At 41.6% G+C, this 14,273-nt stretch overlaps 1 protein-coding gene across 5 annotated transcripts in view; it reads right to left on the bottom strand.

Annotated features, from left to right (window-relative positions):
* The window catches only part of reln (reelin), a 153,403-nt gene that overhangs the window by 82,183 nt on the left and 56,947 nt on the right, over positions 1 to 14,273 (bottom strand). For all 5 annotated transcript variants that reach the window (XM_054775502.1, XM_054775503.1, XM_054775504.1 and 2 more), the window contains exon 3: positions 12,982 to 13,120. In XM_054775502.1, the coding sequence (XP_054631477.1) occupies positions 12,982 to 13,120 (139 nt within the window). The remainder of the gene's footprint in view (positions 1 to 12,981; positions 13,121 to 14,273) is intronic.

Below are 14,273 nucleotides of genomic sequence, written 5' to 3'. Positions count from 1 at the left end.
GTGCCAGAGGACGGCACAAAAAAAACAGGCCGTGTAGAACCCAACACAATCTGTAAGGCTAAAAGGAGGAGGGCGGATATGATAAATGCCTGACAAGTGATGAGGTTCATTTCTCTGAATTTGTCCTTCAAGGTTATGTTTAGAGCAACCAGCAGAGGCAACTAGTAATTCAGGCCCAACTAGTCAGTGGCCTAAACAGGCTGGCCGAGAACACAAAAGGTATGTTTGTCGTCAATACTGCTGTAATAAAACTGCTGGAATGGGAATGCTGTGATGTCATTTCAAACGTATTTTAGTGTTAACAAGTCATTGAATTAGAGTGGCCGTCTTGACAACAAAAGTTGTCAAGACAAGTCAAAACATGTTGATACGTAAACATTTTTGTAGGTTCATGTTCAAGGACACTAGCGGACGGCAAAAATCAGAGAGAAATTAAGACACCCATAAAAATGTGACAATTTTTGGCCAACACCCTCCTGCCAGCTTGACTGCGACGGTTATTATTCGAACGCTTCCGTTCTCTCTTCAATTGTCGTTGCTCACTTGTGACACATTCCGGGTCAAAGTGCCTCATGCGCTTACTAAATACAATTCAAGTTATAAAATGTAATGAAGATGATCGATGAACGGATAGAATCGGAGTCACGGTGTAGAAGTTATACAGTAAAGTCCCATTACATTACCTCACCTTGCACTCGATGTATGCAGAGTGAAAAAAATGTTCTCCTCCCAGTCCGTGTGGAAGTGATACATTTTTGGCTTCTAACTTTCTCTTCTTCCTCACTCCATTTGAAACCCTTTCTTATGTTTAGAAGAAATAAATTTGAGGCTCATTGGTTAGCTCGCTAGCTAGCAGCGGTCTCAAGTCACCAGAGACTTGACTCCAGCATAAGAGTTGTGCACTGCGTTGCAAACAATGAGTAACAGGAGCGTGATGTGACTATAGGCGAAAATATTCCATTTATTAACATTGAATCCTATATCGCGGAAATTCATTTATCACGGTCAGGTGTGGAACCAATTAACCGCTGTGAACGAGCATGTGTTGCTGTATATCGGTTTCACTTTTGTGTCTCACAGCAACAATGGTGCCTTCAAGGACTGCAAAGCACGAAGTCTCAATGCTTGATGAAAAACACACAGGACTGGACTTACCACCTTATTATTATTATTATGTATTATTGTTATTTATTATGTATTATTGTACACCAAATTTGCTCCGTATTTATTTATTCTTATTCAGTTTTCCTTTTTTTCTTATCTCTGTCTTGCCTTGGTTGTTTTATTTTGTGATTAAATAATTGCGTTTATTATGACATTTTTGCAGAGATGCTGGAAATGTGAATTTCTCTTGGAGATGAATAAAGTATCTATCTACAGTATCTAGGAGTCAAGAGGGCACAAAACAAAGCATAACACATAACACAGAAAGTGGCCTGTTCTGCGAAACATGACAGCAACAGAACCAATGTTGTAATACAATATGCTCAGTCAGTATCGAGAGTGGTGACGAGTTCACTGTAAACGGCAGTATGGAAAGTGTATCTTCACAAAAAACAGCCAAGTGGCTCAACCAACATTTTAAAGCGCATGCAGAGGTGGATAAATCTGCTGTATGCAGATTTACTCAAGCATGATATTTCATATGCTGCTACTGCTACCTTGTGGAGTGCACTGCATCAGGAGGTTGCCCCCAGCCACAGCTGTTGATTCCCTTTGTTCATTCATTTTGCTTCCCATTATTGTACAGAAAATGACCTTGACAGAGATAATGGCGTATTGTTACACCCCTATGTAAAAGAATGAATTAATGTCATGTGAACAGGGAAACTGAGAGAGCATTTAGTGTGTGTGTGTGTGTGTGTGTGTGTGTGTGTGTGTGTGTGCGTGTGGGATTATTACAGCGTGACTGCAGCGTCTGCCCTGCTGTCACACTCTAGCGGGCCTCTGTGTGTGTCCCCCATTACGCACACATACGCACACACAAAACATTTATTGAACATTGAAATGTTAATTGGAGTTTGGTTGGGGAGAAAAAAGCAATTAGGGGCCTAAATGTTTCCTCTTGGTCCTTAAACGAGGGATCATTCATCTTGTGAAAATAAGTGTCATCCTCTCCCCACACTTAGACGAAAGGAGAATCTCAGAGATGACACGGCAGACGTGATAAAAGAGGGTATACGGAATATGCTGGGAAAGTGAATAACCACAAAAAGGAGGTGGTTGAGGAAACAGATGACCTTGCCTGTCAAACTGCTGTCAAATTTAGATACCGAATATAAAAGCTGGGAATTAACGTGCACACATGTGCCCGTGCACATGCACGCACACTTCAAGCCGAATATGAGTTTTTACATGTATGCAGATGGACAGCCTGTCAGTCAAAGCGCTCCCAAAAGGGTCTGGAGTGGGTAATTATGAAGCATGTCTTCCATGTTAGATTACATGTTGCTGTCGGCCATGAGCATCCCCATGAGCCAGTTTGACAGCTCCCTGCACATACACACGAAAGAAACACACACATAAACGCACCACACCAGCCATTAACTGGGCCTCCTGACGGCCGACAGCTGATCTACCCTCAAGCGTCACATGCCGTTAAACATAGCTACTTAACAAGAACATTCAGTGAATAATGACTACGCGTGCAGATCTGCTGGGAGCAGTGTTTGGGCCTTTGCGTTAAAAGGAACAACTGGAACTAAAATAGTTTTGATTGGGGAACGCAAACTTCAACATCATATTTCCACACTTAAAATGAAGTACATTTGAAGCTCCGCCTGTCACGATAACAAATTTTGCCGGTTGATGATTGTGCTACAAATTATAGTTGATATTGGATCATATCGGCAACATGTTTTGATTTGAAACACTAGATGGTACTCAAGTATAGTGTACGGCGGACCTATGTGAGACATCAGCTTGACACAGAAGTTGCCTGTATGTATGTTTTTGCGGTGTAACCATCAACACTGTCTACTCTTTGGGCGCGCACCATTCTGCACTGTTTTGTTTATATTTGCCGGCCAAACACCTCAGTAAGCGTTGACTTTTGGAACTAAGGCTCCAATGCCCGAGCACCTCAATCTGTAGTTTTTTTTGCCCCCAGTTGAGAAAACTGTCGTCGGTGTTCATGCGCTCACGGTGTTCATTCTGTTTAAAACCAAAATATTCCCACACTGTGGCTGTGGAATTTGCCTTAAAACTATGGCTTTTGTGCTGTCATTCATTTTAGAGCACACTGGCTCACAAAGCTAACTGCTGCTAGGGTAGTAGCTAGTTGCCCCGCCTCCACAAATGAGATGGGAGCCCGCCCTCTCCGTTCATTCCACTATAGAACCAACACGCACAGACAGATGCAGAGTGAACCCTCTTGTCATCCAGCCTGTGTGGCACAGAGAGACCAGCAGACATGCAAACACATGCATTCATGCACATGTCAATTTAGGGAGGGAGTCAAAATTATCCGCCTGTTTTTTGTTTTGTTTTTTATCATTCTAACAACCGATTTACTGATTATCATGACAGGCCTATTTGGCCCCACCCTCCTGAAACCAACCCACCCTAGCTGCTTGATTTATCCTTCATGTTGTGGACCAACAGAGGTTATGGTACCAAAACCAGAACAAAAAAAGGAGGGGAAACTTGGCAGCACGAGAGCTGACTTCCATGTTTCATTCAAAATTCAACTTGTATCAATTCTGCTGGAGTCAAATCCCTCATTTGACCAGAGTTTGCAAATCAAAGACAGTTCAAATGAAATGCGTGCAAATGACTTGTTGCTTTCAGGCACCAGCTTGGAATGAACTGTGCGTCTGCTACTTTTTTGTCTACACAGTAATCCCTCGCCACTTCACTCCATCATGACTTTTCAAAAACACGAATTAATGAATCATGCAGTTTCGTGGTTGAATATGACCTATTACTAGTTAAAATAAGCACAGGAAAACTGCACTTTTTTGGAATTTTGCCAATCCTTATGTGAGACAGGAACACATGTCTCGTTCCTGTGCGTTCTAAAGATTTAAGAACCGCTAAAAACACGCGGCTAATGGGAAGCACCTAATCTCCATATAAAACCTTTTGGGCAAATAAAAAACCCTCCAAAAAGCGCCAACAACGCTTCATTTACATATAACGTAGTGTGGATAATAACCAAACTACAGCAACATTGTCATTATTATTATTATGATTATTAACATTGTCACACCAAAGAACTACTTTATTGGTGTAGTGACACCTCGCCACACCACACCGGCAAGATACGAGCCGCCTAGCAACTAGAGTCACCACACGCTCGCTCAGAGCACTGTGCTCACAAAGCCTCAGGCCACTATCGAAAGGTAACGCTGCATATATTGGAGCTGCCGCTACTGCTGCTGTGTTTTTGGTTTTGAGTTTGGAAAGGTTAACGCGAGTTGTGGCGTTCCTTTCTATGTTTCTGTGTGAAATCAATGAACCAAATACGGCAAAATGCCAAAAGTATTACACACCATCATGAATGTCCCTGTAACGTACCCGTTACTACATGGTTACAGTTTTTACTGGATATAAAACCATCTTTTCTTTTCACACTGCAAAAAATGAAATCTAAGTAAGACCTAAATGAAGATTTTTTTTTTCCTACCTGGCAATTTGTGTGTTAGACCAATTGTCGTATATCAGTGGTTCCCAAACTTTTTACAGTCGTGTATTTAATTTGAAGCCATGTACCCCCTACTACCGCACACTTAAAACAAACAAAGACCATTTTTACGTTTCATGAAACTGAAACATTAAACACGATGAATTGGTTCATTCATTTTATCGTCAGTAATTCCGGCTCAAAAATGTGCATGGTGAAATTTTGATGAAGGTTTTACATGAGCACTGATAAATAGATAAGAGGCGAATTTCTCTCGGAGATGAATAAAGTATCTAAGTATTGGTCCTACATATCTTTTATTGCAGACAGATGTTGGGATCCTTCCCTTCGAATGGGTTGAACTTGAGCTTCACTTTTGTCCACTTGCAATCGCTATGATTTAAATCTGCATGTTAATTTGATACCCAATTGAAAGGCAAAGTTGAACAAACGTGATATAGCAGCATCCAAAGTACAAAAGAAACAACATACAAACAGGAAATAACAGGAAAAAAATTAAAACCGGAAAAAAATCAAATCAAAACGTGAACATTTGACTTGATGTATGGATTGTTGTTTTTTGAAGTAACACAGCTCCGATTGTAGCACATATTAAGAGAATAAGGAAATACTATGCAGTACTTTGGTATATTAGTCTTGCTTAAATTCATGTTTTTGCAGTGCACAGATGCTTGGACATTCTTGAGAAGGTGGAACCTCCTCCCGCTGCCACTAAATTATCTGAGAGGGGCTCTCGGAGAACATGTAAATTTAATGAAGCTCAACAGAGGAGGGATTTGGGAGTTGTTTGGCACATTACTTGCTTGTTAGCACGAGTCATAGAGAGTTACAGCTCCAAAGAGGACACAAGAAGCTCCCTGTCAGAGTAATAATTGTAGAGATTAGGGAAAGGTGGGAGTAAATAACACAAACATTGGAGACATTGTCTGTTCCTCACCTTGCTTAGCAGACAGATGAGAACAAGGGGGGAGGATAAAAAAAAAAAAGACTTCCCGCAGTGTGAACAACAGCAATGTCACGTCTGCGATTGATCCTGTCACTCCAGGAAAGGCAACCCAAAATGGATCATTTCACACCCAATTCAAGTGGAGCAGACTCCACTCCCCTGTGGCATGCTTCATTTTCTTGCACTTAAAATCATGCTGCATTCTTATTTCCATCGCCATGCTCGATTTCATCTGGAATTCATATCTCCCAGCAGGTGGGCTTGCGACCCCCCCTGACGAAAGCGTGTGATGTTGCTTTTACATACAGTATATGAGACAGGAAACACTTTGCAGCAGTATTGTTCACTGCATTGTGCGTGTATACCCGAGCCTGTCGCAGGTGTACAGTCGATGCCTGCTTTTTACATGCAAACGGGGAAAATTCGCGAGTAATTGATACACCCGTAAAAATGGGTATTTTTAACCGATGGCTCACTCCTACCTCTCCAAATCTTCTTGTTACGTTGACGTTCTTCTCCGATTTCTGATCAACATTTGCAATAAAAGTGGCAATTATTATTGCCATTGTTGACTAGCGACGGAAGCTGAAAAAACTAAATGCACAATCCAAGTTTAAAGGAAAAGTGCACTTCAAAAAAAAAACTGCCCATCATCAAACATGAACACATATTTCTTTCCCTTGTCTGAACGTTCTAACAACAGAAAACGAGTTAGTATGAGCCAGCAAACAATGTGCGTCACAGGAGGTACCTATTTAAAAAAAACAAGGTTTTATACTTTTATACATACATGCTGTGATCATGCATTAACAAGTACAATGATGATAACATGTAATACTTACAGTATCTTGCCGTATTTTGATGGTTTAAAACACGAGCGGAACTTCTTTCCCAGGCGCACTGATTTGACATAGCCCATATAGCTAACAAAGACTTCCGCCAACAACAGCAGCATAGAAACAGCGAGGACACTTGCAGTGTCCGCTCTGATTGGGATGGCTGTGTCTTCCAGCACGAGACTTGTGCTCCAGTCCTCAGGTAAAAAAAACATGCTGACAGCAAACGAGCATCTTGTTGAGTCTTGGTAGCGAAACTGAGAGCCAGTAGTATCCGCTCTTCCGTCCGTCGCGTTGTCACTGCGACTAACTCACAACTCCGGTTTTTCACAATACAATAACAATATCGCTGTCACTTCGTTAATACACAGGTCAGTTATGTACATGGAACACTGTTGGCGTTTTTTTTTTTAAGTTTTTTTGTTCGGGCTTTAGGTACCTCCTATGACGTGCATTGTTAGCTAGCTCATACTAACCTGTTTTCTCTCATTAGAACGCACAGAAAACGGAAAGAAATATGTGTTCATGTTTCACATAAGGATTTTAAAGTGCTTGTGACACCAAAGCACGTTTATCTTGTTACTTCTACAGTGAAAAATAACATTGGAAGACATATTTCCTGTGTTAGATGCCTGCTCGAAGGTTGACATAATTACCCATATTTACCACTTTGATAAACTCCTTGTTTATCGCGGTTAATTGCTTCCAGACTCAACCGTGATAAGCAAATTTCCCCAAAATAGCTAGAGCACAGAAAACCTGTTTACAACCTTCGAAATACGGTTTTAACATGATTAGAGGCCTCTAATCTCATTGTTCTCTGCTTATTACCCGATGTAGTAAACATAATAACAGAACAATGCGGTTTTACATTATTAGAGCCCTCTAAACATAAAATCAAATTCCTGTTGTCGCATTTGCACTCCTATTACCCAATGTTGTAGACAATAGAACTAAAGCCATTTAAGACATACGTAATACTCGTGCTCATGTTGTACAGTAACTCTTCTGTAAGTGTGTTCCGTGGGTTACGGCCGCAACAGTAGCACATGTTAGGGGTTAGTGTGCCCGTTGTGAGATCATACAAACCTGCAATAAAAGCCTGTTGTTCTGGCGATCAAGTCTGGTGTTTGTGTGTCTCGCCAAACATTACATTAAGATTATTAATTAATATAAGCTGTGATAGAGTGAAGTCATGCATTTCGAAGCGTGAAGTGGTGAGGGATTTCTGCATGGCTGAGCGTGTCTCAAGTGTATATGTAGAATTACTGGGGTCATAGGTCGTCACTTAGGAAATACAGCAGAGCCTCTGAATTCCAATGTCCCTCAGGTGGGAACCTCTCAAAATTGAATGACATTCTTCAGGAAAAATATGCCTTTCAACTGCAGCGTTCATGCATGAGTTTCCTTCGGGTATTTCGGCTTCCCCCCACAGTCAAAGACATGCATGTGACTTGGAGACTCTTATTTGTCCACAGGCTGGCCTGTCTTTGACTTGGTGAATCTCACCTGAAGTCAGCTGGGATAGGCTCCAGCTCACCCACGACCCCTGATGAAGACAAGCATATAGAAAACGGACGGATGGGTGTCGATGTTGCTCGATAATGCCAAAGTTGCCTTCAACCATGACAAATGTTTCACGTGGATTTGTCACATGGCCAGGAGTCATGAAGAGGGGAGCTCATTAACCAGTGATTTTCTTGTTAATATGGACGAGAACATTGATCGGAATACGTATGAAATCAATGGTAAGGACTATCTGCAACTGCAATTAGGTCCAAGATCGGTCATCTGTCAGTCAAATGTCTGAACTCTGACCCCTGAAAAAAATCTGTAGTCCGTTATCAGTCCCCATGAGGTTCATGGGGGGTGATGGATTGAAGGGCTTAGTGACACATTCCTGTCATTGAATCGAAAGGCCAAACACCTTTAAATGATCATTTGAAATGGGATTAGGACGCCATACATCAAGTCATGACATCATTACATGGCTTGCTTTGACCCACGCATAGCCATGCACAGCTGTGATGGCCTGCAGGCTTCAAGTGAAGCGGTCTCCTCACCTCCTCCCTTGCCGATCCTCGCAACAGCACGAGTCTTCAAGCAAGGTAAACTGATGTTCAATGTTCATTCATCCAGTTCATCCGCCATTTATAGACATTTTGTGAAACTGTAATTGTTATACAGTGACTCCTCGCCACTTCGGGCTTCTAATTTTGCAGCTTCACGATCACGGTTTTTCAATATATTAATAAAAATTAATATAAATCATGCTGTTTCGTGGTTGAATACGGCAAATGATTTAAAAATATGATTTTGCCTATTTTTTTTGCTCAAATTAAGCATGAAAATGACAAAATGAACTGAAATACAAATGTGAGGCATTCAGAAGACGCGTTGGAAGACGTTGATATGTACTGTAGTACACTACACTGGTCACTAGGTGTCAGTAATGTTACTGTAATGTTTGGTGAGACTTGATCACAGGAACAACAGGCTTCTATTGCAGGTTTGAATGATCTCACAACAGGCACAAAAACTCCAAACACGGGTTACTGTGACGGCTGTGACCCATGCTCAGCTAAAACTCAACTCTCAACCGCCCGCCGTCCCTTCCTGTCACCCCTACAAGCACTGGAACACAATTACAGCAATACACACCAGCATGAGTCTTATTTATGTCTTAAATGTCTTTTTTTTAAATTATGCCTACTATATTGGGTAAAAAGGGTGTTATTTTATGTCTAGAGGGATTTAATAAGGTTAAAAATGGATTTAGTTGGCCAAAAACAAGCTTTCTACCAAAATTACAAAAAAAAACTACAAAAATATTCAACTTATAAATAAGTGAATAAGGAAATTGATTTGGTTGAGTCTGATTGGTTGGGTCTGGAACCAATTAACCACGATAAACGAGGGATTACTATACATTAATAGAGTTTTGTGTTAACATGTTACCCTGTGGAACAGATTAATAGCAAAAACCACTGTATTTGACTAAAAACAGGTTAAAAAAATAATAAAATTGGTATAGATACTGTGCATATACCTTTTGTTAAAGTAGTTTGACTTCAAATGGTGTTGTGTATTGATCTAATAAATGCTTCCTGTTCCTCTACTCCAAGGCCTCGTCTTCCCTTCTAGAGGAAATTTACAGCCTGGTTGAAAATGAGTTCTTCTGGACGTCCACGTTACTGCACTCTATCATGCTCCTCACAATGATGTGTTACCAGCAACCCTCCCACAATATCGGCCATAAAACTGCTCTGCAGCCACATTTTAATGCAATGACAGAGCGGCTTTCGGGCCTTTGAAGGACATAGTGTGTCTGTGGCTTTAATTCACACACTCACGGACACTGCATGGACACTCAATCAAAGCTGAAACGCCACAGGCAAGGGCAGGACATGATCAAGTGTAATTTGTGTTACACCCAGAGGACCATTTTTTAACATTTGAGCTAGTTCTCATCCCAGGTTGTCAAACGGCAATGCTTTGTCATGGCCTCTGTGTCTGAACAGATGCAGAAAGCATCCTCTCACAAACAAATGCAATGAGCTTGAATGACCCCTGATTTTAAAGCTCTCCTATTTTGCAACATTGCCTTTTTAATGTCATAACAGTAATGTGTGTCCCCAAAGCCTGTTTATTAACATAAAATCTATCATCACATTTACTTCTTTGCTCCACTTTTGAGAGGAGAGGCACGTGAATGGCCGGTTTTGAAGTTCCCACCACTTTACAGAGTACAGCTTTGTAAAAAAAACAAAGTCAGGCTTCGCTCCACATCTTAAAATAAAGCCTAGAGCTCTGCCAAGTACCCATGAGTCGGATACAGATGTAGACGCTGTAAGTTCTTTTCATTTTGTTTTTCTTCAACGAAGACTAACCTAGCATGATGTTGCTGATAAATTGTGAGGGTAACGTTAGCACCGTACTCAGCATAGCCATGCTATTGTTACTAATATTCCCAGTGCATTATAAATATTCTCACTGCATTCTGAGTACATTCAAAATATCAGGGCCCATTCTTGTGGCCGGCCTGAATGTTTTTAGCATGTTAAAAACATTTGAGGTGGATTTTGACTTTAGTGGTGGAATAATATCCAACGGCATTTGAAATGTATCCTAATTGCACTGTGACTGCATTCTACATTTCGTACGGTATCCTAAATACTCTTGCGGCATTCCCAACAGTATTCTCCCATGAAAAAAACCCCCCAAAAAACGCAGCCAGCTGCTGCCAAAATAAAAGTCACCGCGTTGCCTTATTCACATCACTTTCACAAGTGCCCAAGTTAACTCCACCAGAAGGTGCCGGCGTGGGCAGTGCAGAGGTGCTGAAAAAGAGCCTCTTTTTTTCTAGTTTATTGCCTTTTTCCTGCTCATTGCACATTCTCTTTTTGGCTGCTGCGAGAAAATATGGACTTGTTTTTCTTTTCTGCATGAGCTTCTTTCTGGAGCTTAATATCTTGCAGGGACCCTCACAAATAGAGGAATTAACGAAGTTATAGGATTGATGCCTGCTGTGGCGTGGCGTCACGCGGGACACGCTGGCACCAAATAATGCCACGACTGCTTCACGGATGTGGTAAGTGGTGGTGACAATGCATGCCCATGCGAGAGCAATGCACGTCACACGTACTAGACGTAAACACTACTTGACTCGGTATTACCCAATATAGTAGACATAATAAGAGTAAATAATCCATTTATGACATAAATTAAAATTCCTGCTTGTGTCTGTGACAATAATAATAATGTGTTCCCTAGGGCAGGGGCCCAGTTCAACCCTGCCGGTACCACGGACCGGTACCGGGCCTTGGGAAGCTTTCAGGTGCAATGATAAAAAAAAAATACACAATACAGAACAACATCAAACTTTATGTAAATGCATATCAATTTTGTAAATATCGGCCATTATTTATGTTTTAAATAATATACTGTACAGTTACAAATCCCATAGTTTTTGTTGTTTATGTTGTTTGTTGCGAGCGGCCACATGACACTTTGTTCGGTGGTCCTTGAACGCGCCATTGTGCCTGTGCCAACTTCCTCCCACGCCGTTTCCAAAACACTGGTGTCTTCTTTTTTGGCTTTTGAGAGAATGTAAGCCTATGTTTGATTGACAAATGATCATAAGAGCGCCATCTGCTGGTAGGCCTAGGTCATGCATACTGTTTACCTGTTGAATGTTTCCTAGGAGACGCGTCAATTTACTGCTGAAGTTGGGGAGCTATGGACTGGAACTGTGTTTTGTGTGCGTGTGCGTGTGCGTGTGCGTGTGCGTGTGCGTGTGTGTCGGCTGCAGTGTGTCTGACTTTGATAAGGTCAGCCGCGGGGGCCTCTATTGTCACACAGTTGTGGCCCTCTGCCATCGGCACTGACACACTGCTGCTTTCCAATTGACAGTCGCCACACAGCAAACACACAAATGGCTGGAAGTGCACCATCCTCATAAGCTGACACATGCTCAACCGTAAATGAGTTTGTTGGCAAAGAGAAAATCCTGTAAATCTGTTTGGCTTTGTGAATATTGTCTAAATAGCAGCTCGGCTTCACCAAATTCCCCCTCTGAATCATTTTGTGACAGTGGGCCCATAAAAGCCTGTCAGATAGTCTGTGGTCTCCGCTCGGGAATTCATTAGGGCCCCCCCCCCAGACTACCGTACTGCCACAGTGCTTATTTCTGTTGAGGTTTTTGTGAAACACTGCGATTGCCTTGTTGTTCAAGAGGATGACGACCAATCAAAAAAAAAGTGCAAATGCAGGGATTTATTTGGGTAATTCATAAACTTGAAAAGCCGCACGGTGGTCTAGTGGTTAGCACGTCGGCCAACACAGTAACAGCTTGGAGATCGGGAAGACCTGGGTTGGATTCTCCCGTGGGCATTTCTGTGTGGAGTTTGCATGTTCTCCCCGTGTGTGTGTGTGGGTTTTCTCCGGGTACTCCGGCTTCCTCCCACATTCCAAAAACATGCATGTTAGGTTAATTGGCGACTCTAAATTGTCCATAGGTATGAATGTGAGTGTGAATGGTTGTTTGTCTATATGTGCCCTGCGATTGGCTGGCGACCAGTCCAGGGTGTACCCCGCCTGTCGCCCGAAGTCAGCTGGGATAGGCTCCAGCATGCCCCCGCGACCCTAATGAGGAAGAAGCGGTATAGAAAATGGATGGATGGATGGATAAACTTGAAAAGGCTGTGTCGGAATTTTCATCTGTTTTTGTATCTCTCTCATCTAATCTCTCTTTAAAGTTACTTTTGCATGTAAAACTATAATTTTAGAAGTATAAAAACGTGTTTCATGTTAATATTTTTGGCTTTCTGGAACAGCTAATTAAAAAATTGATTCCGTTAGCATCCGTTTTTGGTTCGAGTCGGACCCTCTGGAAGGGATGAATGACGCTAACCAGCGTTCCAAGCTGCGGCCAAGCTGTCCGCTTATAAAGTATTCTGATGGTGGAGAAAATGGATGGATGGACCTCTCCCTTTGACACTCTTCTTCGCATGACGCAAACACACAAACACAGGCAATAGACAAGAGCGACTTACAAGAAGTTGACACAGCCCGTGCCAGGAGGTGGGGCGATCCAGACAAAGCTAAAGCTGGTGGAGGGTTGGTGGCTGACATGGGAGGCGACCACACTGCAGACAAACTGGGTGCCAGTGAACTGACGGTCTGGTATCACACCTGGAAGAGAGACGTCATTCCATGTTATTGTTAGGCTTCACTTTATTATGCCACTGCGGAAAAACCAACTTCTTTACACTGCGTGGAGTGAAATGTAGAAAAGAAAAGTCCTACTGGAGAAATTTCACCTTGCTGACTCCATAACCAGTGTCATAATTCCAATACTTTATAAAATACAGCAGGTCCCCCCACAGATTTGGGATTCAACAGTCACAATGAGGCTAATTAGCAAATTTTATTGTTTTTTTGTTTGTTTTATAAAGACAGAGAGGCAGGGTCTATTTTATTGTTTTTGGTTATTGTGATGTTTATTTAAGTGCAACTTTTGCTAAAAGAGACCATTTTATTTCCATTGGGTTTTTAAAAAAAATCTTTTTTGTTTGTTTAATTTATTATGTTTAATTTATTTTATTTAAAAGGTCTTGACATTCCAATTACAATGTTAAATACTCTTGAGAAATTAATTACTGCTTTTGATAAGATGTACTTGCATTATTATGCCATATAATTAATGCAAAATGTTAGTAGTATCGATTATCGACAATAATTTGTCTGGCAATTATCGTCCAGCAACATTTGGTATCGTGACAGGCCTATATATTAGTAAGCGTATGTCTCGATACCTGCATAGTCCATGCGGTACAGTTACTAAAATGCACACACAACAATAGAAACAATAAATAAAATGGAGTATCACGTCTCTGCACTTGAACAACTAATGAACATTGGGTATTATTCCTTAACAGGAAAGCTGATAATCGTGACACATGCAAAACAATACTATTTTATACTAATTTGTGTTATTTTTGGTTGCACCATGAGCAAGGGAGGCATTTGGTTTGATCAGCTCCTGATGGTTTGTGTTTGTGTCAAAATTGACATTTTTATAGGCGTCTTAGAAGCTCTTTTTTTGTGTAAGCTGAACTCTTGGGCTGCACGGTGGCCTAGTGGTTAGCATGCTGGCCACACAGTCAGGAGATCTGGGTTTGTATCTCCATTAGGGCATCTGTGGAGAGTTTGCATGTTCTTCCCGTGCGTGCGTGCGTGCGTGGATGTGTTTTCACTGGGTACTCCGGCTTCCTCCCACACTCCAAAAAACATGCATGTTAGGTTAATTGCCGACTCTAAACTGCGATTGGCTGGCGACCAGTTC

Source organism: Dunckerocampus dactyliophorus, chromosome 5 (genome assembly GCF_027744805.1).
Source record: "Dunckerocampus dactyliophorus isolate RoL2022-P2 chromosome 5, RoL_Ddac_1.1, whole genome shotgun sequence".
Classification (NCBI taxonomy): Eukaryota; Metazoa; Chordata; class Actinopteri; order Syngnathiformes; family Syngnathidae; genus Dunckerocampus; species Dunckerocampus dactyliophorus.
This window is presented reverse-complemented; position numbering and strand designations above follow the sequence as displayed.